General features: G+C 36.2%; 1 protein-coding gene across 6 annotated transcripts; it reads right to left on the reverse strand.

The window, feature by feature from the left end:
- Positions 1–95: 95 nt before the first annotated feature.
- LOC109088911 (heme oxygenase 2-like) lies at positions 96–3,154 on the reverse strand. 6 transcript variants are annotated; one of them, XM_042748788.1, is made up of 6 exons: positions 3,010–3,154; positions 2,573–2,676; positions 1,969–2,086; positions 1,388–1,879; positions 734–857; positions 96–628 (listed from the first exon to the last, which is right to left on the reverse strand). In XM_042748788.1, exons 2-6 carry the CDS (start codon positions 2,644–2,646, stop codon positions 501–503), a joined length of 936 nt encoding a protein of 311 aa, XP_042604722.1. In that variant the 5' UTR covers positions 2,647–2,676; positions 3,010–3,154; the 3' UTR covers positions 96–500. The 6 variants fall into 6 exon arrangements, with proteins under 6 accessions (XP_042604722.1, XP_042604725.1, XP_042604723.1 ...); XM_042748791.1 differs by having other exon boundaries at positions 2,573–2,679; positions 3,010–3,115; XM_042748789.1 differs by having other exon boundaries at positions 2,573–2,715; positions 3,010–3,112.
- Between the last annotated feature and the right edge of the window lie 21,002 nt (positions 3,155–24,156).

Here is a 24,156-nt window from a genome sequence, read left to right on the forward strand (position 1 = left end):
TTATGTGTAGCAGATAAATATGGGAATATTTTAGTTAAAGACAAACACTCTCTACTCTCCTGTGGTTTGGTAAAACATGGACATTGAAATCTGAAGAGATGGCACTCTTATGATTTATTCACTGCACCAGTGATGTACTTGATTATTTTTAATGAACAATGTGTATTACAATGTGCAACTGCAATCACAAATGGTCAAAGAAACAGTTCTTGCAATAATAGTTTAATTTTAAGCAGCTCCAATGTCTACTAGCATGCCCTTAAAAGTGTACTTACACTCTTGACTGAGATTGAAAACAGGATACAGACTGTCACATCTCCTTTAAAAGCATTGTATATAATACAGATAAGTGGCATGGATTAAAAGTCCAGTCAGTGACTACACATTTATATGATCAGCAGCAATATTTTCACAAAGTGGCCCAGTGAGCAAAAGATTTCCACTTTGAAGCCCAGCTGTTGCTATTTTCATTTCTGATTGGCTGACTCAGGTAAAGGTGATCACATGAGGTACCAAGCAGCCAATCCAGCGACAGCAGCGACACATGTGGCCAGAATCACCTGTACTGTGGACTGTCCAAGCAGCATCTTGGCAAAATTACATGCATAGGTTGTGTTTGCACTCACCGCTAGACAGAAAACGAGGGAAGCAGTTGAGTTAAAACATCAAAACATTTCAAATTTACATACTACAAAACCACATATTAAAAAACATAGTGTCGCTAACAACTCACCCATCTTGGCAGCATAGTAGGGGCATTTACTGATGTCTCCACCCATATCCCCATGTGCATGAAAGCCAATGTCCTGCACTTCCTCTTTTATATCTTTCCCAATCTCCTGCAACTCAGTGAATACCTGATGAAGTTCAAAAATTACTATTAACACATTGTTTAAATGCACATAGATGTAGTTAAAATAATTCACCCACAAATGAAGATTCGCTGAAAAAGTATTCACCCTCAGGCCATCTTAAATGTAGATTAGTGTTTTTCTTCATTAGAACAGATTTGGAGAAATTTTGCATTATATCACTTGCTCACTAATGGATCCTGTGTAGTGAATGGGTGCCGTCAGAATGAGAGTCCAAACAGCTGATAAAAACATCACAATAATCCAAATTTACTGGAGTTGTGTGGATTACTTGTGGATTATTGTGATGTATTTATCAGCTGTTTGGACTCTCATTCTGACGGCACCCATTCACTGCAGAGTTTCCATTAGTTAACAACAAATTTAAATAACAAGTGAATTGTTCCTTTAAAAGATCAGAAACAAACTCATATACATCTTGGGTGGCTTGATGGTTAGTACATTTTTCATTAACAAGTGAATTGTTCCTTTAAAAGATCTGGATCAAAGGAAGCCATATTTGATAATTCTCTTACTTCCAAATTATATTTAAATGCCAGGTTGGCTTCGTCTAGCAGCTTCTTCTTGGTCTCGGCATCCACCTCCAGCTCATTCATCCGACTGCGGTACAGCCTCTTGAAGGACGTGGGGTTGTGGATGCCTTCAAAATGGTAGAAGTACACTCCCTCGCCAGTAGGGGGCAGTTTTAAAGCCCGCTGAGCCACTTTCTTCAGAATCTGCCCTCCTGAAAGGTCACCCATGTAGCGGGTCCAAGCGTGAGCGACCAAAAGAACCGGATCGTCACGTCCCACCTCATGAATGCGGTCCACATAGGGCTGCGTGGCCGCCGAGCATGAGATCTTGCTCTCCCAGTCTTCACCGTAGAGATACTCCAGGTCTTTGGCCAAGGCGTCTCGCCGGTGAAGCTCAGAGGGGAAATATAGTGGGGCAAACATGGGGTGGTCCTTGTTCTTCTCGATCTCTTCCTCAATGGCTGAATAAACGTGATACAGAGCAGCTGTGCCAAGCTGGGGGACAAAATAGCAACAGAATGGAGGTCAAAACAAGATTGGCCATTTTATCAAACTCTACAAAAGTCCACGAACACTAGATTCACCTTAAAAAGTTCTCGTTTGATTCGGCCCCTCAGGAAGTCCTTGACAAATGGTGAGTTCTCTGCTTTGTCGTGAGACTCCTTGGTTCCAGCCGTTAACACTTCCGACAGGTCATCAGGACTGAAAAAGAGATTTATAAAGATAAAAATTGTTTATGCTCTATACTGCCACCTTCTGGCTTGGAGGTAATCCCACTTAATAGCCAAAGAGTTATTAATGCCACTGTAGAAATACAATAGTCGTTTTGTGTATGATGCCATGTTTTTTCCCCCCTTTGTAACTATTTACAAAGTCAGCAGGTGTATGATGCATATATATATTAATGTTTAGATTTTTAAAGTGGTATGGTGCAGTACAGCCTTACATAATGCTTGTATTTCATTTTGAACAGAGTGCAGTCTTCATCCCATGTGAGTAAACATACTTATTTTTTAATTTTTTTTGTCAAAGTACTATTCATATGCCCCCTTAAACATTATGACAAGCCTGTCAAGTCAAGACCACTAAAAACAAGCACACCCAAAAAACACAAACATTATGACAAGGCCAATGTGGACGCATTCTCAATAAACATGTCTTTTCTTTATTAATAACACAGAAAGGTACCTGAGAGTATCATCGTCGCTCTCAGTAAGGATGTCTTCTCCTCCGTTAGACACTGCTGAATCTGCTGCCATCATGAACTGCCTGTGTTTATGTCTGGTTCTCCACTGCTTGATAAATAAAGGCAAGTCTTGAAGACGAGACGTCTACAAACAATGAAGCTGTAGCCAGTTACAACCAACCAAGACCGCATATATTTAGCCACTGTTCTGTCAATAGTGATAAAGCATAATCATCACGTCATGCCTAGTGTTAATCTTCACTGCGCAGCTCCTATCCATTGTGACATTAGTCATGAGCGGACAACAACGCCACTCGTGACATTGACTCTTTATGACAGTCAAGTTTATGTAGCTAATCATATTTATTTGTACACAGTACGTACCGATAGGATTTCGCTCTGTTCAACTTTTTAAAACAGCCCCGCTGTTATATTTTACCTGCTCTGCGGTTTACGGTCGGCAGTCTGCTGCAGGTCACATCATGTTGTATAAATGTTTACAGAACTAGACCCGCCTCCAAAAAGGAAGTAGAATGACGCGCAGCTCCCCACATAGTGGACTCAAATTAAGTCCATACATAGGGAACAGTGAATGAGTGAACGAGTAAGCGATTTCGGACACAGCATTAAACCTCATGTACACCCATCAATCGTGTGTATAAATCTCTCTCTCTCTTTTAAATACACTATTTGTCTTTTTAATTGAAAGCTGGTGTGACAACTAGACCTGTATTATATCTGTGAAGTGTTATGTCTACATCAATAATTAAAAAAAGTCAAATACAATGATATGATGCAACATAGTACGAGTCTTCTGGAGCTCAAACGGTGTGCTTTACATAAACGTGTCTGCTAAATGCATAAAAGAGAAAAAAAATTAATGAATAGTTGTTATAATATAATATAATATAGCCCAAGTGTTTAATTTTGACCTATAGGTGCGATTTCAGTTTTCACCAATAGATGTCAGTGAAAACTTGATAATATCTCAAATCAAACAGCGCGTGCTAAAACGCGAAAAAAAACCTACATTTGAAAAAAATCAACTGTACGTAGAGTCATGCAGTAGATTTAGTTCATTGAGGCCTTTTGGTGGGCCTATTATTTATTTATTTTATTTTTTTAGAACACTTTAACAAAAGCGTCAGATCCACATCAGTTTAAGAGTGTTTTGGTAAAGTCCTCGGTCCAACTCGTGACGGTGAGTTTTGCACTGGCAAGCAACACTGACATTTTCTTAAGAAACGTAAAAATCTATTCCTTTTTATTTTGGCTAAGGCACAAATACCACTTTTGACCACAAATGCTTAATAAAACAGTATCTGCTGTTAAAAACCTATCAGAATGCACAAAGGCCCATAGCTTATATGATGTTAGTGGTTCTCTCGTAAACCCAGTATTACGCTTCCACTCATGCATAACATTGAATGGGATGTAGGAAGCACATATGCCAGACACATTTGTCATCTTTTATCAGCATATAAGCCTACTACATCATCAGGAAGTCATATTTTCCCCAGGCGAATAGTGATCTGTAGTACTTCCCTCTATTTATGGAGAATGTGTTCTTAGTAATATGGGAGCAGCCTGCCATGTGTTTGAATGAGCATGTGTGACCTGCGCATAAGGATACAATACCATTATGATACACCTTAGATCGGACCACCAGACAAGCCGCTCCACTTAAACAAAGGAACAAAGATGTTTTCCCTCTACAAAACGTCCGAGTATTGAAAAGACCTTTGGCACCTTCATAACTCTTTTATGTCTTGAAGTGCTCCCGAAGCCCAATTTGACTTCTTTATTTTGTGCTCCCCGTGATGACCGCCCACCTCTGTGTTTATTAGGGAAGAGCTTCCTAAGATCAACAATATTGCTTTGGCCTTGACTTCATCGCTGTGCTATTTCATATTCAATGCGAGTTCCTTTGTTTATGTGCATATTTGGGACTCCAGAGTGATTATCACCGCGGGCTCAATTCCTGTTCACGTATCACAGGAGTATACTTACAGTCGATAATAGTGCCGGTGACATCATTCTGATCAATTGTTAGTCCACCGTTGAGTCGGTCGAGGCTCAAATTTGTCATCCAGATATTTTGCCCTCACATTGTTTTGTAGCCTTAATATTTTTGGCAGTGCAATTTTGAGTCCCGTTTTATGAAAAGAGAACCTTCCTGTCTGTTAGGATTTCCCCTTGTTTTCTCCAATGAACAGTTGAAGTAAAATAATCAACAAGGGCGTGACAGAGCTGTGGAGCATTTGCTTTCAGAAAAACAGGCTGAACCTATTACAAGAGCTGACTTTGTTGAAAAATAAGCCGTTTTAGGTGATTTAGGCAGATTTGGATGTTCTGCCGATCTGGTCAAGCTGATGTTCATCTGATTTTGGCCGCATTTAGATTCTGTGGTTCTAGTGAGCCAACTCCAATTTTTTTCCTCCCATGTGGCACAGATCAGATATGACCCACAAACAAGTAAGCAGGAAGAATGCACATGGATTTGGATATTCTCTGATTGGTTTCAGGCCTAACTCATATGTGGAAATAAATCAGATATCAATTGGAGCCATGTGTGGTGCAGGATTTTAAGATTTATAATTATTATAAAGTTAACTTTGGGTCTACCCTTACCCATTTTTGTATTTTTCATTAGAGGTCAGAGGGATTTGTCACCTGTTTTGTTGTCCAGACATTTAGAAAATAAGCTACAGTGTAAACAGGCCACGTTGTTTTGAGTACCTTCATTCAGGTTTGCAGGATAACTTACATTTTAGTGGTTTGTTCAAATCCGCAAGTATTACCAGTAACACCTCCAAATAGGTGATAATGCATAAAATATGGTTTACAGTAGTGCCTCTAATGCAGCGTTGATTTAGCACAGCAGAGTCTGAACGAGTCTCGTAACAGTAAATCCAGCGAGTTCTCCTCCAGACGTCCAAGGGAAGAGTCTCTGGGTCACCTGCTCCATGAATCACATGTTGACAGGAGCTTGCTGTGTCTCTCTGCTGGACTATAATTAGAAACATGCCTCGTGCTGCATGGAGAAAACAGTTTGGATAACAAAGAAAGGAAAGTGTTTGAATCAGGCCGGCATGTACCGTGATTGCAGCTTGGCATTTCTTCTCGGACATCCCTCATTCCCTCATTACCACACACAGGTGAGGGGCAAAGAGTGGAGGCCTCGAGGGGCACACAAACTCCAGTTCCTCGTTGACTAATAATGAATAATCCATGACTGAATCACGCAAACAAGACTTATGCACCAATACACCATTCATGTATTGTGTAGCAGACGATTGAAAAGCCGTTAATAATGTGTCCTGGACATTTGGAGGGTTTCTAAACATTTGTGTTGGCTTGGCTGCTTGCTTTACTTAAATATACAAGGCTTATAATCGCAGGTGGGACATGGAAATGGTTCTTAGATAGGATTTTACAGTTTCCCCCAAGATGCAGAGATTGTATTGTGACACGCATGCAAGGCAACGAATGACTCTCAAGGGTAGATCGGGTTATGAACCGGGTGAAAAACGGCTCCTGCTGACAGCTTTCATGCACAAGCTTTTCCCTGAGCCCTGCTGAACACCAGATGCACTGTACGGACATATATCAACCATGAGTAACAGAATACACCGCAAAAGAAAATAAAGGTTTCCGAACTGTCACAGACACCTGCAAACGCTGATGTTTCTGTCTACAGTCGTTCTTGAAAAATATCCGGTCTGTCGTCTTTGACAGGCATCATGGTAACAATGGATAGAGGTTATAAATTTGTACCTACTTTGTCTTAAACTGTAATACTTGTACCTGCTCCATATGCTGGAATTATAGCAGATACCCGGTTCATACACAAGTTTGTAAATCTTACAAACTTATATCTGTCTGTCCTGAAGTATTTGGCACCCAGATGTTTGCAGCAGATCCTGCAAGGTGCGAGGTGGAACCTGCATGGATCAGTTTTGTAAGTCTTGCACAACCCATAGACGCTCAATCGGATTGAGATTTGGGGAATTTTGAGGGCAACATCTTAAATTCTTAGTCATGTTGCTCAAACTGTTCATGTACAATTTTTGCAGTGTGGCAAGGTGCATCATCCTGTTGAAAGAGGTCACTGCCATCAGGGAACACCATTGCCTTGAAGGGGTGTATGTGTTCTACAATGATGTGACAAAAGTAGGTGTCAAAGTCAATCTACAACCTATATACAGTGGCATGACCCAAGGTTTCCCAGCAGAACATTGGTCAGAGTACGCATACACACTCGGCCATCCATCTGATCTAAAAGAAAATTCAATTTTTCAGACCAGGTGACCTTCTTCCATTGCTCCATGGTCCAGTTCTGATGCTCACATGCCCATTATAGGTGCTTTTGGTGTTTTGTGTAGCTGTGTTTTGTGTTTTGTGTTTTTGTGTTTGTGTTATGGGTGTTTTGTGTAGCTGATCGTACCAGACATCCTTCGATCTCCATGTGCATCAGTAAGTCTTGGACACCCATAACCCTGATTCTGGTTCACTGTTTGTCTTTCCTTGCATCACTTTTGGTAGGTACTAACCAGCTGCATAAGACTTGAGGTTTGGACATGCTTTGACCCAGTCATCTAGCCATCACTATTTTGCTCTTGTCAGAGTCACTAAGATTTTTTGCCTGTTTTTCCTGCTTCCAACACATGAAATCCAAGAACTGACCGTTCACTTGATGTGTAACATCTCCCACCCCTTGACAGATGCCGTTAACAATATAATCAATGTTATTCACTTCAAATGTCAGTGAATTTGTTGTGAAAGATCAGTGTATATATCAAATATTTCTCATAAAGTAATAAAGTTTTTTTTCTGTTTTGAAATATTAATGTTTTCATGATATTCTGTTTGAAGTTGTTTAGTTTTGATATTTTTGAAGTGTTTTACTACACGTATTGTGCTGGACATAAGACATAATACATGGGACTGATAGAAAATAACAAGCCGAGCTTGTCATTCTCTGAGTCAGTGTTTTTTCCAGTAATAGTACTCTGTGTGCTGATATTTTTACTAAATGAGCAAAGCTAGACATCTCCATACAATAGACAATGGACAGTTGTCATTTGGGGAGTTATTGTTTAACATGCCAAACTTCTGTTAAATTGATATTTGGAGTTCATATAGTCTCCTGTTTGAACTGTTGCCATTTTTTCCATTGCATTTTCACTTGGGAGTCATCCTTTAAGAATCCAAACCTGCTATTTTTGAGAATCCTCAGCAGAACATTTTTCCCTTGTTTTCCCTTCCATTTTTCTCTCTTTTTTTCAATTCTGAATGTATCGGTCTCATTCTTTTTCGTGGAAGAATGATCTTAAAGATAGAAACTGCCCTATTTGGTAGAAATTGCCTTATTTGGTCTTGTTTAAATATATTTCATATACCTACTCAAAACTTAATTCACCGTTATATGGCCAATTAACTATCTTATGTTGGTTTGATATATAGGAAGATTCAGAAGAAACACAGAGATCTTATGAGAACTCCAGTTATAAATGTTCATGTCTGTAGATTAATATAATTGTACACTGAAGCTTGAGACAGTATACTGAATGTTGTCGGCTATTTATTCATAAAATAGCATGGTAAAATTAGGAATTATGAACAGATTTTTTTTTTGTAAATCCATTATAAATATATCAATGTGTTGAAACCATAATGAAACTGTAAATAATGTAAACCATTTGATAATGTCTACTTTTAATTGTTATAAAAAATAAAGTAGAATATGCAGAAAATAAATGTGAATTATAGATTAACCTAAGATTATTACATTCTATAAAAAAGGTTTCTTAATATCAAATTAAAAAAACTTCCACAATTCATAAGAAAAAAAAAAGAAAGAAATAAATACTGTATAATACAAAAAACAAAGATACAAATAAACTTCCATTTTCTTGCAGATCACCAGATGTATGGTGACCACAGGTCTGTTCTCAAGACCGGATAAAGGGATCGAACTGTATGTCTGAATAGCTCAAGCCCAGGCCTCTGTCCCAGTAGGGGGTTCATTGTGAATACACCCAGCCTGGCTCGGATTGTTCTGTACACATATGTGCACACACACATATGACAATACCTCTCTTGCAATTTACATTGTTCCTGTTACCCTGTTCCTTGACTCCCTCGATCTGTTTCTCAAAGACTGTAATCTGACATGAACATGGTTTATGGTGATAAAGTTGATTTGTTGTGTTGTGTTTGGCAGCTGATTTCAGATAGCAGGTCTCAGGGAGTAGGTGATCCGGGTTCCCTGCGCATAAACGAGCCACAGAGGGCCAGTTATAGACCATTACATGAACTGTATGGGACTGAGTACAAAGCCCTGGGGGATTCCTGCTACACATACCATTAGCACAATATACAGCAGTGGAAACAATTGTTTATTCATAGATGGTGTGTCAGTAGTCTCAAACTTAAATTATGACACAGATCCATTGTGTGGTCCACTGATTGTGTTGCCAGTAATGCACAACTGCTGCTAAACATGGTTCTCAAAAGAGCATTCAATGTGTGTTCAGGTTTGAATGCACATATTTGTGTGCTGAGTCTGACTGACATTTCTGTGCAAAGAATTGTTGCTGAACATGAGTAAGCATGTGAGCATGTTTATCATAATCTATAAGTGTGTGTGATGTCATGTGTTTGGCATTTCTTTAATATTTTAAATTGACTTTTATGTTTATATTTTCAATATTGTATTTTAATTTAGGTTAGTATTTAAATCGATTTATTTTATTTTATTTTTAATTTATTTCCTGTATTTTTAGGGCTTTGTGCATTTGTGGATCACAGTGATATTTTAGTATTATATACTATTATATATTTTTTATATTTTGAATGAGCTTTCATTTAATGAAATGTTTATGCGTTTTAAGGTTCAAAAAACATTATTTTCCACATAATGTACATTATTGTTGCTCCTCTATGCTCCGCCTTTCTGAAATGCATAAATTTTTACAAGGCTCATCGCTCTGAAAAGCGAGGTGTGCTCTGATTGGCCAGCTATCCAGTGCGTTGTGATTGGCTGAATACCTCAAGCATGTGACGGAAATGTCACACCCCTTAACATACTGTGGTGCATTTCCCGGCACTACGAGACAAAACCAATAAATCCCATTACAAATGAGGCATTTTTGTTGCATCCAGTGGGGACATAATTACTGATTATAATAACTTATACTGTGTTTTTACATGTTGCGTATCACGCCGTGTAAACATAAAACCATGTCTGCATTTGTGATCGGAGAAACAACAAGCACTACTCTACACTGCTCAAAACTCGCGTTTGGATCGTCGGTGGCAAATTCTTTAAATATAAAAAAATTTACTTACCGGCTGTGAGTCAGAAGCGCCAGACTGTCCTTGCAGAGTTGGAACTGCCCCACTTTATGAAAACAGCCTTTGTGCACAGAAGCATTGTAGTCTTCTCTCCCAGGATCAGGAAACAGTCCTCCGTAAAATGCGCTGCACACATATGAATATTTGGGTTGAACCGTTCCAGAACACTGTTGTAAATACAACTTAACCACTGATTTCTAGTTGTGTCCTCTTTTGGAAGGCCAAACAAAGTAGTTTCACTTTCACAACAAAACACACAGCAACTCCACAACATGGCGGCAACAACAATACTACAGCGAGAATAAAAGTTAAGACTTCTTTCTTTGTGTGAACATCTGGGCCCATTATGCAAATCTTCCCACATACTGACGTAGAGATGTGGGGGCGTGTTAGAACAAGCTGTTTCAGGGGGGCGTGGACGAGTTTTAACTTTTATAAATTATATCTCTTTGGATTTGAGACTTTAATCTTTGCAACTTCACGTATCTTCTTTAATGCACCAAGAGCTTATAACACTCTAAAGAGAAAGAAAAAATCGCATCATATGACCCCTTTAATTTCGGTCAACAAAATTTTTTTTTAATAGTTTAATGGTTTTATTTAACTATAATAACCTTGGTAGGTAGAGCCACAGGTCATACTGTAATTTTTCATTTTTGGGTCTCTGAAAATGTAATTGTATTATTTTATGTTAAATATATGAATGTTACACAATATAATATATAACAATATGATATTCAACATTTTATATACAATAAAATTTTTATATTTTCTTTAAAAAAAAGTGTATGCTATTTGCCCATGTAAACTCCCTGCCACAGTGTTGGCTGGTGGTTTTTGTTGGTTTCTAAATGGTTCCTTAGTGGCATTATACTAAAAATCTAAAAAAACCTTAAACACACCCCAAATAAAATACCCCTCAAAAAACCTAAAAACAATTAAAAAACATTTAAAAAATGAGTATTATAAATGAATTAGCAATGAAATGCTCCTTGTTATGTGACACAGGCCAGACTGAAACTGGCGTAAGCACCTGCACTATCACTATGCCATGACTCTATTCTGTTCTTACCAGAAATATCTTTTTACAGCATCCCTCCCTCTGTCCCATATACCCCCTGGCTCTGATTAGTGGACGTGTGATTCTCCTCTCATTACTCCCCGTGTATGCACTGTGTCTCTGGTATACTGTGTTCCTGTATTTGTGGCTCTTCCTGTCTCCTGCTGTCACTGCGCTGCAGTCGCCAATGCTTCCGGAGAGTCTAGGTTGGCGGCACTGGCCTCGTTAGGGGGTACACACACAAACCACTCACACACTACACACCCAATAGCTCATTGTGCTCAAAACCCATGTGGATACCTCCTTCCCAATCTCACTGATCAGTGCATCTCTGGGGAGAGAGAGAACTTTCTCTGGTAAACACTGATGCAGGTAAACAACTCTTGATTCTTATGAGCAGAGGCATCAAATACAGACCCGAGCTGCTTTTCATGGCCTTCAAGATGTAGTGAAGAAATCTAGATTGAGGACTCATTGTAACATTTTATTGCTCAGATGTTGCACAAATGTATAAATATAAATATTTAAAACATATAACTGAAAATATGCATATAACAATATATGTAACATTTTTAATGCATTAAAACATTCAAATATTGAATAATTTAATGCACTAAATAAAGTTAAGATCAACTTTAATGTCAAAACTCTTACTACTGTAAAAAATATAAAAACACAATTAAAAAAAAAACCCAAAAATAATAAAATATATAAAAAATTTAACCAATAATAAACACATTAAAATAAATGCTGTAAAAATGTTAATTGTTGGTTCATGTTAATGAAGAACACATCAGAAACATTGCTCAAAGGTTGCATAAATATATATAGGTGTCATATAAAAATAAATATATTTATGATATTAATAATTCATACAACTAATAAATAGTAATAAATATAATTTTAAGAATCCGGTCATAAAATTACAATATAAAAGAAACAATATTTTGAGAATTAAATAAAAATGACAAGAATATAGTAGTATAATTACAAAATTAAAGGCACCGTAAAATGGATAATTCTTGTTTTATGGAATACTGAATATTTTCATGTGCACATATTTTTTTTTAGTTTAATTAACTTTAATTAAAATAACTATTTGACAATTATGGCTTTATTTTCACTGTACAATTTAATTTGATTACAGTTTTAATCTAATGCTGCAACTTTTTCTTTATGGCTTTAATCAGCAATGCTACAACTTTATTATCATAATATTATGAATTTAGTCCCATAGGGAAAGTGATTTTTAATGATATGATATGATACGCTTATGCTGAAGCCATGAGTTCGCAATCCCATAAAGCCACACAAATAACAGTCGATTCAGTCATGCTCTCAAAACACGTAAATATTTTTGAATATATTGACAGCGGTTAATGGGATTGTAGTTCTATCCCTCATTAAATCTTGCACCTTTGTCTTTTTGTATAGAATTTTCAAGTGGTTGGTTTGGTTCATGGCCTATCAAAGACATTTTTAAATCCCTATGGGGAAAATAAATTGGGAAAAATGCCACTGAAAAAGTGAATGGGCACTAAATGTTCTCTATTTCTACCTTTTTATTTTACTGTCACATTAAACACAGGATTTGTGTAATAGTTCAAGCACAAGTGAGGTTTTATTGATCATTCTGCAACAAGATTGCCCTTCTGTTCTTCAGTTCCCATTAATAAACCCAAATCGACCAGAACTACAAGCAGTTTTGCTTGAACCCTTTACATCAAGAGATATACTGCCCAGATTATCTGCTGTGAGGTCTCTCTCCACATGAGAGTTTATTTAATTTAGACCCCAGGGCTTCCTTTTATGTTGAATTAGCGTAACTTTTACATCACTGGCAGCGCTGGCAGTATGTGACTAGTGAAGCATGTTAAAACTCTGAAGTATTTGTTCTGGCTCACTCAAGCAGCGCTAAAAAGACAAAACGGAGTTTCTCACCGAAATGCAGATGTTCATTTAGGAATGTGATGGGTCATATGCAGCAATATTATTTCAGTAATCATCACTGTTTTAACTGCTGATTGTGTTTTAAGGGCCACGGCTGGTTTTTGTCTCTCATGGCACTTAAAACTGTCGTTAGCCTTCATATCTAGATATTTTCACTAATCCGGTGTCATTTTACCTGCAGTTACGATAAATTATGCTTTTAGACTCTTTTGATCTTACTAAATGCTTTTATTCCTGATAATTCATATAGATAACTCCACATTTGCATTTTCCATCTTTCTCATCATGCCTCCGTCTCGTTCCCCCCTTTTTTGACCCTGGTTTCCTTCGTCGTATTTACTCAGCTGCCGCGTGGAGACTTTGAAGCCCACCGGCCTTCAGCGAGTCTCTTAAACAACATCAGTTGCCATGTATTCTCAGAATAAGCCGTGGTTTATTATGTTAACACCTACAAAGTGTTTTTAAGCAAACCCCCTCACTCACCTCCAGCTGGATCTGTTCTACGCACATGTGCGGATGATGTTCGACTCGGCTGCTCCAGGGCGTCTTCACCAGCTCCTCCGCTGACCGCTGAGGATCTTGGGTCGGACTCTTTGGTTTGCATAATGGTTGCCCCAAGGGCGTCTCTGATTTTGGGGTAGTGGAAAGGTAAGCAGGGTTTCCGTCTGCGGAGCTGTAGACTCCTGAAAATAAACTTTGAAATGGCTGTTGAAATGGCTGCAGTGCTGCAGGAAAGCCTGGATTCTTTTATAGAGGTCTTCTACATCCCTAAGACATGTTTTACATGCACATACTGGAGTTATTAGTCATGTGTCATGCTCTGTTAAACCCAGTTGTACTTATAATATTGCAATTAATATGAGAAATAATAATATTTATATAATATATAATTATGAAATTATTAAAATTGTCAATTTTTTTTCTTAGGAAAATGTTTTCTATTAAGTTGACAATTTTGTTCTATGAAATAATTCATTTTTATTAATTTTAATGAATTCATTTAATGAATGAATTTAATTTTAATCACTGGTTGTGATTTACAACCAGTAATTTGAATGAAAATATTATACATTTTTAATGAAATAAAATGTATAATGTATTTAATGAGTAGGTTTGGTAACTTTGTTTCATATTTCATATTCGTTTTTTTTTGTTTTCTTTGCTTTGTTTTATTGTTTGCTTAGATTTTGTTTTGTTTCATTTTCTGTTTGCTTTGTTTTATTGCTTTTTTTTTGCTGTTGATTGCATTGTTTTATTGTTTTGTTTAATTTTCTGTTTGCTGTGATGTATTGTTTGCTAGTTTGTTTTTGTTTTGTTGTTTCCGTTGTTTCTGCTGTGTTTTTTTGTTTGTTGTTGTTTGCCTTGTATTGTTTGCTAGTTTGTTGTTTGCTTTGCTTTATTGTTTGCTTTTTTGTTTTATTGTGTGTTTTTTGTTGTTGTTTTTTTTGGTTGTTGTTTGCCTTGTTTTATTGTTTGCTTATTTGTTGATTTCTCTGTTTTATTGTTTTGTTTCAATTTTTTGTTTGCTTTGTTTCGCTTTTTTTTTGGTGTTTTTGTTTGCCTTGCTTTATTGTTTGCTTTGGTTTTTTTGTTTCATTTTTTTTCTACTCTGAACTTTTGTGTCCCCACACAGTGTGAAAATCTCTGTTCTCAGTGATCAGACTTGATCAGATTTCACCCTAGTAACTGCACAGCAACACCCTCGCAACCACCCAGAATGTGTTATACTGAGGATTTTGCCAAGCAATACTCACATTTTTCTTTGTTTGGTACCATTGTGCTGATGGCAATGAAAGTGCCAAAGTTTATAGTATATCAAACTGTATCAAACAAGTGCACCCCACCCTGAGAGACTGACGCCCAATTGTTAGACTATTAAACATTTTGCCTGGCCTTCGACAAGTCAAACAGGAATCAGAACCTCCCTTTTCACCCACAACACAAATGCAAGCAAAACAATCCTCCCAATAGTTCTGCACTGTCCTAAAGTACTCCGCTGTATGGCTATAGATCGGTTCATTTTAAGGACAAATTTATAAACCGGGAGTAGCACCACTTTTTTTCAGTGTAATATACACCCTCAATAATGTTTACGCAAACCTTTATCCTGAATTTGATTTCGGATTATCCATTCAATAACTCCTCAGATAAAGGCCTCTTTGTTAGCCTACTGTTGTGGTAGTGGGTCGAACAGGGTTTGTATAAGAAACATATGGACCTGTAATGAAATTCATCCCTTCACAGTGTCAGTTTATAACCCGAAGGGTCAAAGATTTGCATGTAACAGCCTTTGGTACGTAACGTTATATCAGAATAAATCAGGCAGACAGCAAAGTCCTGTTTTTAAGTTAGCATTGATGCGCTCTGTGACAAAACACAGTGTGCCGCCTACTGTCTACATAGGAAGCACCTTCAAAGGCAACATGGAACACAACTGACTGATTTAAAATGCTCTTATTAGGAATCAGCTCCACACTCATGAAGTACACAAAACTGTGGAAGCCTGTTTCTGCCACTGAATAAAAATCATAAGATACATCTTGCAATTCTGATTGTAATGCTAGCATTGCCTTGTCTGTGATGGATACATCTAACTCTGTCTTAAAATCTGGGCAAAACTTAACCCTCATGTCCAACTTGTTACGCTTGTGGTGTTCTTGGAAATAACTGGCCTCCACAAAATAGCTTGTAAATCTCTCATTATGCTATATTATCACCAAATCTTAGATTCTGTCTTTTATCAACTTGTCTTCTTTCAATTAGCATAGGTTTTGTGTTTCCTTTTGGAAGCTTTGAATACAAGATGTGGTAATTATATGAAGTAATGAGAGATTTACAAATAATTTTTTAACTTTTTAACCCTGGACACCAGGTAAAGGATTTTCAGAGTTAAAAGGAAACATAATGTATCTTTTAAAAAATGCTGTCTAGGGACCAGGTAGGCAGCTCACTAGGTTTTGGAACAGAAGTTTAGTATAAATGTAACTTATGCATTTGAGCAGTTTTGTTCTTGCATTTCTGCGCAACACATTTTTCATGTCACATCATGTCATCACTAGTTTCTTTTCGCTATTGAGAACTGAAGCTTGTTTTGGCAATTGAACTACGTGACAAGTGAACCCGAACACATCTGTTTTATTGCTGTTTTACATTGTTTAATGTAAGCCATGCAATATATCATGCTGAAAATGCATTTATATATATATATATATTTATGGACTTTTATATATATATTAACTTTGTTTTGAGTGTAAATACTCTGTTCGATTCCTTTCATTTCCTATGAACTTGTGTGCACCCCAGTTAAATTTATTCGTGTATATCTAAAACGGGATTTTCAGTACCGCCTCGCCTCTAAAATAAACAAGTCTTACTGTTCATAATAAAAGGACATTTCATCTCAATTAAAATAAGCCCCGGGACTTACCACCAGCAGTTAATTTAATGTGACACGTCCTTGGTGAATACTTAAAACGCAGCTCACATCTGGAATACTCATAACTGCTCTAGGAAGAATCACATTTGTGCTATTGAACAGATGATTTAAACACATTTCTACTCTTAAGAACGATGCAAACAATCATGCGGTCATAAACGGATGACTTTATTTTATGTTAAAGGTTAAATGCCTGTTAAGAGATAATTTAAGTCAATGCAAATAGTGTAAACTTTGGAGAACTTCAGAGTGATTTTTTGGCAGAACGTGACAGGATACTAATAAACAAAACATTCCACGTGACCAAAATTAGTCCCCCAGAGCATCATTAGAAAGACAAATTTACTTTCAGAAAGCTTCTCCTGAATTTGCAGATCAAGCCAACAAAAGTAGTGGTGAAATTGAGATGGCCTTGATTAGACACAGTTTAGAAAATAATAATACAGAAATCTGTTGCTATGATTCACTTTCTAAAAGCAGCAGTTTTGTACTATTTTGAGTATTGAGTTTTTTTTTTTTTTTTTTTTTGGCCTACTTTTGCTAAATATTTTTGCAACCAACTTAAAGTTTTTATATTGTACATTTTTTTTTAAAAAAAAATGTTTTTATTAATTTCTCTTAATTTAATAATGATTATAATTAATATTTCATGATTTCCAAGCAGTATTGAACTAAATGGTAATAACTTTGTTATTAAATAAGTCAAGTAAGGTTGCTTATTTTTTGTTTTGTTATTTTTTGTTGTTGTTGTTTCCTTTTTTTGTTTTATTTTGAATTGTTTGCTTTGCTGTTTTTTGTGTTGTTTGCTTTGTTTTTATTTAATTTTTACTTATTGTTTGCTTTGTTTTGCTGTTTGTTTTTGTTTTCATTTTTTCTTTGTTTTATGCTTTTGTTTCGTTTTTGTTTAATGTTTGTGTTTCTTTGTTTTGTTGTTTGCTTTGTTTTATTGTATAGTTTCATTTTGTTTATTGTTTGCTTTGTTTTGCTGTTTGTTTATTTGTTTTTTTTTTTGTTGTTTGCTTATTTTACTTTACCTATTGCTAAACATATATGTATGTATATATATATATATATATATATATATATATATATATATATATATATATATATATATATATATATATATATATGTATGTATGTATTTTAACCATCAATCATACACAGTTTTTTGAAGTTTATATAGTACTTTTTTTCAAGATATATACAATATCTTCAAGATATATATTCTCCAGAACAGGCCATAATACATATTTTGGACAGAATATCTCTAAAAAAGACTTACAGATCTGATACTGCTGTGGTCAAAACTGCCACATCCCACTGTATTTCTCTGTTTGGGATCAGAGCTCACTGTCCCTCTCCTCTCACTCCCATTGGGTCATCTGTGGTCTGTACTGACTGATGGGGGGTCAAGGAAGATTTTCCTAGAAGAGAAAGTATGTTTTTCCCATGTTTACAGCTATTTGATGTCCAGAACAGAATCTCAGGTCTCTAGCTAATATCCACTGGCATCCGTCTCTCTAGGGTCTCCAAAGTCAAGTCATCTGACCTCTCTACTGTAGACTGACCCTGGGCAACTATCCTCAGCTACAGTATGTGGCCATTTCTGACATGCTTCAATATATGACGTCCAAAATTCCCATAACATCTATGAGAACCACTTTAGAAATTTGCTATGCATTAACGACAAAATGAAATCACAATTGACCTATTTTTCTTTCTTTAGAAATATCAGTGTTTATTATGATTAGGACCTTAATGTACATTACTTTATTGGTAGACCATCACTCTACATTATTTTGAAAAATATTTTTTTTAAAGATCCAGTAGAATAAATAGTCCTAATGCTAAGTCCTGATTTTCCCTCAAAGAAATATCTCATTATGCAATTTAAATATTAACAGTACAGATTATGTGTATTTTTAGCTTCACAGTTGCTTTGTGATGTCTTACATAAGTTTCCTGAACAAAGTAAGGCATAATTATATTTATTTTTTATCATTGTTAGTCATATTCAGTTATATGTAATGAGAACTGGGTATTAATTGATTACATGTAATCTGAATTATATAATCAGATTCCATAAATTAGGTACTTGAAATTAGAGTATAATATTATTTTAAAATGCTCATAATCGGGTTACAGTTACTGTTATACACAGAATTGCAGTAAATGAGATATAATTTATTGATTCAACCCAAATCATCTTGTTTTTCTTTACAAATGTCCTCATATTATCAAAACAGCCGCTACTCACACGTATAAGTTTGATAACACTTTCTTAGCCAAATCTGATCTTATAACATAAAGATCAGTACTGTAACTAAAAGGAGTGATATGGCTCAAAACAAACATCCAAGAGCTAACTTTGTGTGGTTTTGAACATGTTCGGATATAATCCAAGTATGTCAATGATAATACCAAATATTGCTTATTATGGTGCAGATTAAGATCGTGTCATTTTCATCTACATACTAAAATTATGGCAAAATTTAAGATGGCTATATATAAAAGAATATGATGGTTATCAAACTGGTGATCATGTTCTGGCATAAAATATCTCATATTTCACTGAAGCCTTGTGAGTTTTCCAGGCATTCTTGTCATCTACTTAATTCATCAACATGATTTATTGTAGCTGGATATGACTGTGTATGGTCATAGAGAGGTTTGTGTCTTTGTTATGGGAGTGCCAGTGGTACCCGGTGGGCCGCTGACTCTGATGTGACTGGTCAAAGTTGAAGATAAATGTCCAGAGGTCAGAGCTCTCTGTCTCTCTGCCTCAACCGTCTATGTTTATGGTCCCAGGATGGTGATGACACCATGCCAAGCGGTTCTGCGAACATAGAGACCAGTGCAGTCACACAGCATCAGTCCCAAAGAACCCAACAAAACCTCCTGGAAAAGCCTGCTGGGATTTGAAACTGTTACCAACTGGCCTGGGGTGCGTTTCCCAAAACCATAGTTGCTAACCTGTTAGCAACTTAGTTGGTTGGCAATGGGAAATTGCATTGCAACCAGGTCATTAGCCAGTCCAAGCTGACCATTAGTTCAATAGCTAGTTCAAGTTAGCATTACCTAGTCCAAGCTAGTCATTAGCTCATTAGCTTGTTCAAGCTTGTCTTTAGTTCATTAATTAGTCCAAGCTGGTAGAACATTGTGAGGTTTGGAACATGGTGGCTGGTCGACCAACTAATAACCAGTACCTTTTTTGTTTGTCATTTGGGGAACCAGGGTGATCCTCACTTCTGGATTGGCCTACAAAAATATGTCATCATTGCATTGCTCTGTTTAGAACAGATAGAATCCAACTTACATGTTTTAAAACACATCTACAAAACTAAGATGGATGTTTCAGCAGGATGAACTCACCATTGAATACTTTTATGTATAAATGTTTTCACGCTACCATAAATGATGCATGAAACTGTTCCCATTGCTGCTTCTCAATGTCCTCATGGTACCCCAGGGGCACTGTTTGGAGAGCATTCCATCATGCCACCCAAACCGTGTCCCATGACCTTTCACCTGTGTGGTCTTTCTGAATGTCAGACCGGTTTCACAGACCTACCCTCTGTCTTCATTGAACTTTCTCTCAATGCTTAAAAAAGGTATCTGCTTGTAATAAACTGATGTGCTCCCTAGACAGCACTAGAGGAACCTGGATCGCTTCATTTGCTACTGTGGTTATTGCTCTTGCAGGACCAAAAGAGGCTCCTGATGTCTCTGACATGGCCTTGGCTAAGTGACCCAGTTGGCCATATATCTCATCTACTCTCAGTGAAAGCTTTGCTTATTCAGCCTCCAAAAATAACTTCCTTTAATTGCCGATAGGAAGCCATAACGCAGAGCAGGTTTAACAGGGAGCAACAGGGCCAAGTCGTCTGTTAAATCAGGCCTAGAATTGAGAATAATACTTAATATTTACTGAAGAATGTGCAAGAAATCATTTATTGTGTTATTTAACATGGTTTTATAGCTGTTCCATGTGCTCTTACTTACAGTTCAACAATGAAGGGATGTCACAGAGAAATCTGGCAAGCAGAAATATGGGTAAATATGATATTGGGTGCATTTGAAAAGGTTAGGTCAATGTGTGAAACCATTTATGATTGACTTTACTGTGTTGCTGAGTTTGGGAAAATATAAATGGTTTTCTGGGAAAACTGGACTTCTGGCTGACTTCAGTGTGACTTGACTACCACTTCATTCACGCTGTTGTGAAATTCAGTCCTTCATGTTTGTAATTTCTTGCCAAACTTAAAGACAAACTATGTATTTGTTTGAACTTATACATTAATGTTTTGAAAGTCTTAGTATTTCATCTCTTGTACAGTTAGCAATTTTTAACTCTGACCAGAGTAAGGTTTTTGCATTTTTGTTTCAAGAACTAAAGTGTTCTGCCAAGAAATTGGTTCAGTTCTGAACTTGGATTTTCACTGGATAATTCAAAGACTGTTTGGCTATGCAAAGGTCAGCCAACAAAACAGACGCAGATATGAACCCATTACTTTGACAAACCACAGCTAACACAACATATCAGAAACCTGTTGTTCTCAAGAAAGTTGCGCAAGGCAGTGAAATGTTTCTGACAGCCTAGACTAACATTAACATCATGGTTGTGTAATTTAGATAAAATTATTTCAGCACCAACAAGTCACCAAATTCATTCTGAAATATACAACAATTAGTTTCAGTCCTCAGTCGAGCACTTTCCACTGTGTTGTACAAGGGATAGTTCACCAAAAAATGAAAATTTGATGTTTATCTGCTTACCCCCAGGGCATCCAAGATGTAGGTGACTTTGTTTCTTCAGTAGAACACAAATGATGATTTTTAACTTCAGCCGTTGCAGTCTATCAGTCGTATAATGCATGGCAATGGTAACAAAATCTATGAGAGTAAAAAAAACATGCACAGACAAATCCAAATTAAACCCTGCAGCTCGTGACGATACATTCACAAACAAACAAAAAAAACAATCTGTCCATGAAACAAAACAAAAATTATATATATCGTTTTTTACCTCTGATTCACGCAGTGTCCGAACTGTTAGAACTCTTGTGAACATGCTTCACAGCAGCAGGCGTCTGAGGCATCTTCTTCTTCTTCTTGCTTTATGGCAGATCACAGTTTCTTGCACAGGCCGATCGTTTTGTGTCTTTACACATCAATATATCGTCATGAGCCGCAGGGTTTAATTTGGATTTGTCTGTGCATGTTTTTTTTACTCTCATAGATTTTGTTACCATTGCCATGCATTATACGACTAACAGACTGCAAAAAATCATCATTTGTGTTCTACTGAAGAAACAAAGTCACCTATATCCTGGATGCCCTGGGGGTAAGCAGATAAACATAAAATAAAACGCGGAGCATACTTGAATATTCATGAGTTTCCTGGACATGCACGTAGAACTGAGAATTCCAGTTCACGCTCCTTGTATCTCAGCCAAAAAGGACAAAGTATTTGGTGATGTTGTGTCTAAAACTTAAGTTTGAACTTGAACTGCTGTATAAGCGGATGCATTAACACGGACGTGATTTCTCTGTCTTTTGTGATATTGCTGAGTCATAAATTAAGACTTTGTGGACTCCAAAACTATTAGATATAGAAGATATTGTGAACTTTACCAAAATAGTTAATCATGTCAGTTCTTAAATTGCGTTTGGATATGTCAAGAACATGCTCACCCAAATTTGTTGTTATATCTTGAGAAAATAAATATTATAAAGCTGCATTAAGAGATGGAAACTGGAGTGACAAGTTTCAAAGAATGCAAAACATATGCCTGTTTATAAATATGTGGAAGTTATTAAGGAAAATTATTTTATATAAACACATAAAAAATGGGTTAAACTCTTAAAGATAAAGGTTCTTTATTGGGATTAATGTTTCCATGAAGAACTTTTAACATCCATGGAATGTTTCCATTACACAAAGGTTCTTCATAGTGGGAAAAAGGTTCTTTAGATCATTTAAAAAATTTCTTTAGACTAATTAAAACTGGTTATTTAAAGTACTTCCCACTTAAAGATTCTTTGGGGAACTAGAAATGGTGCATAAACCCTTTAGGAATCTTTATTTTTAAGAGTGTATTAAAAAAATTGAGGTAAACTGAGAGCGCAGCAAACTTATAGGAGTCATGAAGCCAAAACTCAAACTAATCAATCTTAAATAAAAGTTAATGGACATGATGTAACCAATGAATAAATTTAAGACAAAAAATGCTCAGAGCAGCTAAGAAATTATACTATAACTAATGAATGAACCCTGTATGGCCATAGAAATTTCCATAGCAGTGAAAAACTAGAGCCGCTATAACGTGGTTGACAAATCATCCCATTAAAATCACATCAATAAAGCATTTGCCCAAGCCCACGTATGAATCAAAGGTCTCACCTTTCTCTCCCATTTCCATCTTTCTCCATCTTGTTCTTCTTGTTTTCAATAGGCCCACCGCAGCAGTGTGACCCTTCACTCCATCCCAGGGTTAAAGAAACAGTTTTCCCCGAGTCATGATGGATCTTGGTACATTCCAGATCTGTTTACAGTTATGGACGGCCCATTATAGATGTTGCTGTCAGATGTGAGGGATTTGATAGAGGCGCTGTGAACTTTTTGTCCTACTCTGTGACATTTGTCTTTCAGGACTCTTCCTGTTAATGTAGCCTCTAATCACTTTTGACAGCTTGGCCCAAACCAGGGCAGTTGCTCTTTTATATTCAAGCTAGTCAGTTTTTATCTTATTTTGCTGGCATAGCAAAACAATGGTTGAAAATCCCATAGAAATACATTAATAAAGGAATTTTAGCCATAACTAGAGACCATCATATCATAGGCCTCTTTTAGCTACCTAGAATTCCACAGTAATTAGTTAAACATCTTGGCCAATTAACCAGCCCTCATATTTTGTTCTGAAAATGAATAAGTGTAGATGAACTAAAATTTTCACTTTGACCCTAATTATTTATTATTGTGATTCATTTGTATTTCATCCTGTTCTTGCAGAGTTCATCTGTGTAAGACAGAAGTTTTATTTGAATTGTATCAGCTTTCAGTTTCTGTGAAAGACATTAAAATGAACTAAACATTACTGAAAACTGTCTTCAGGAAGGGATATGTAACACACTCCACATCAATAATCAAGGTAAGAGATATTCTCAAACGGGTTCAGACTTCTTCATTGCCAATATGTCTGCTTAAACCATTATATAATAAACGATTTGGTAGACATAAAAAAATAACACAAAAATATAAAAATATACTAACACAAAAATTATCACATAAACAAAAAAAAATATACTTACTCACAATATAAATATAAAAAAATCTATCCAAAATTATTTTGAGGAAAAAAAAGATGAATTTTCTTAAATAGCTAAAATAGTTTTTTTTTTTTTTTTTTTTTTACATTATAAATATAACAAAATGAATACTTAAAACAAGAAATTAGGGTATATTTGATATATTCTCTGAAATTAGGTGTTTTTATCTTATTCTGTTTTGTTTTAGATATTGTTTAAATTATATTTAGCAAATTTGTTTCACTAGAATACGAGACCAAATACTGATTAAGAAATATTTTTGCAGTATAATCAGTCACTTTTGCAGTCTGTAAAGTAAATTTGCAAATAGATGAACTGCTTGGACACTGATTTTCCAGTTTCTCTGTGGTTTGGACCGGTTTCAAACATTTCATAGGACCTTAATTCACTCTTCTGATAACAATTTGCAGAACCCCGAGAACCTTCCAAGAACTTCCTAAATGAAGATCTAC

This window comes from Cyprinus carpio, chromosome B22 (genome assembly GCF_018340385.1).
Source record: "Cyprinus carpio isolate SPL01 chromosome B22, ASM1834038v1, whole genome shotgun sequence".
Taxonomy (NCBI): Eukaryota; Metazoa; Chordata; class Actinopteri; order Cypriniformes; family Cyprinidae; genus Cyprinus; species Cyprinus carpio.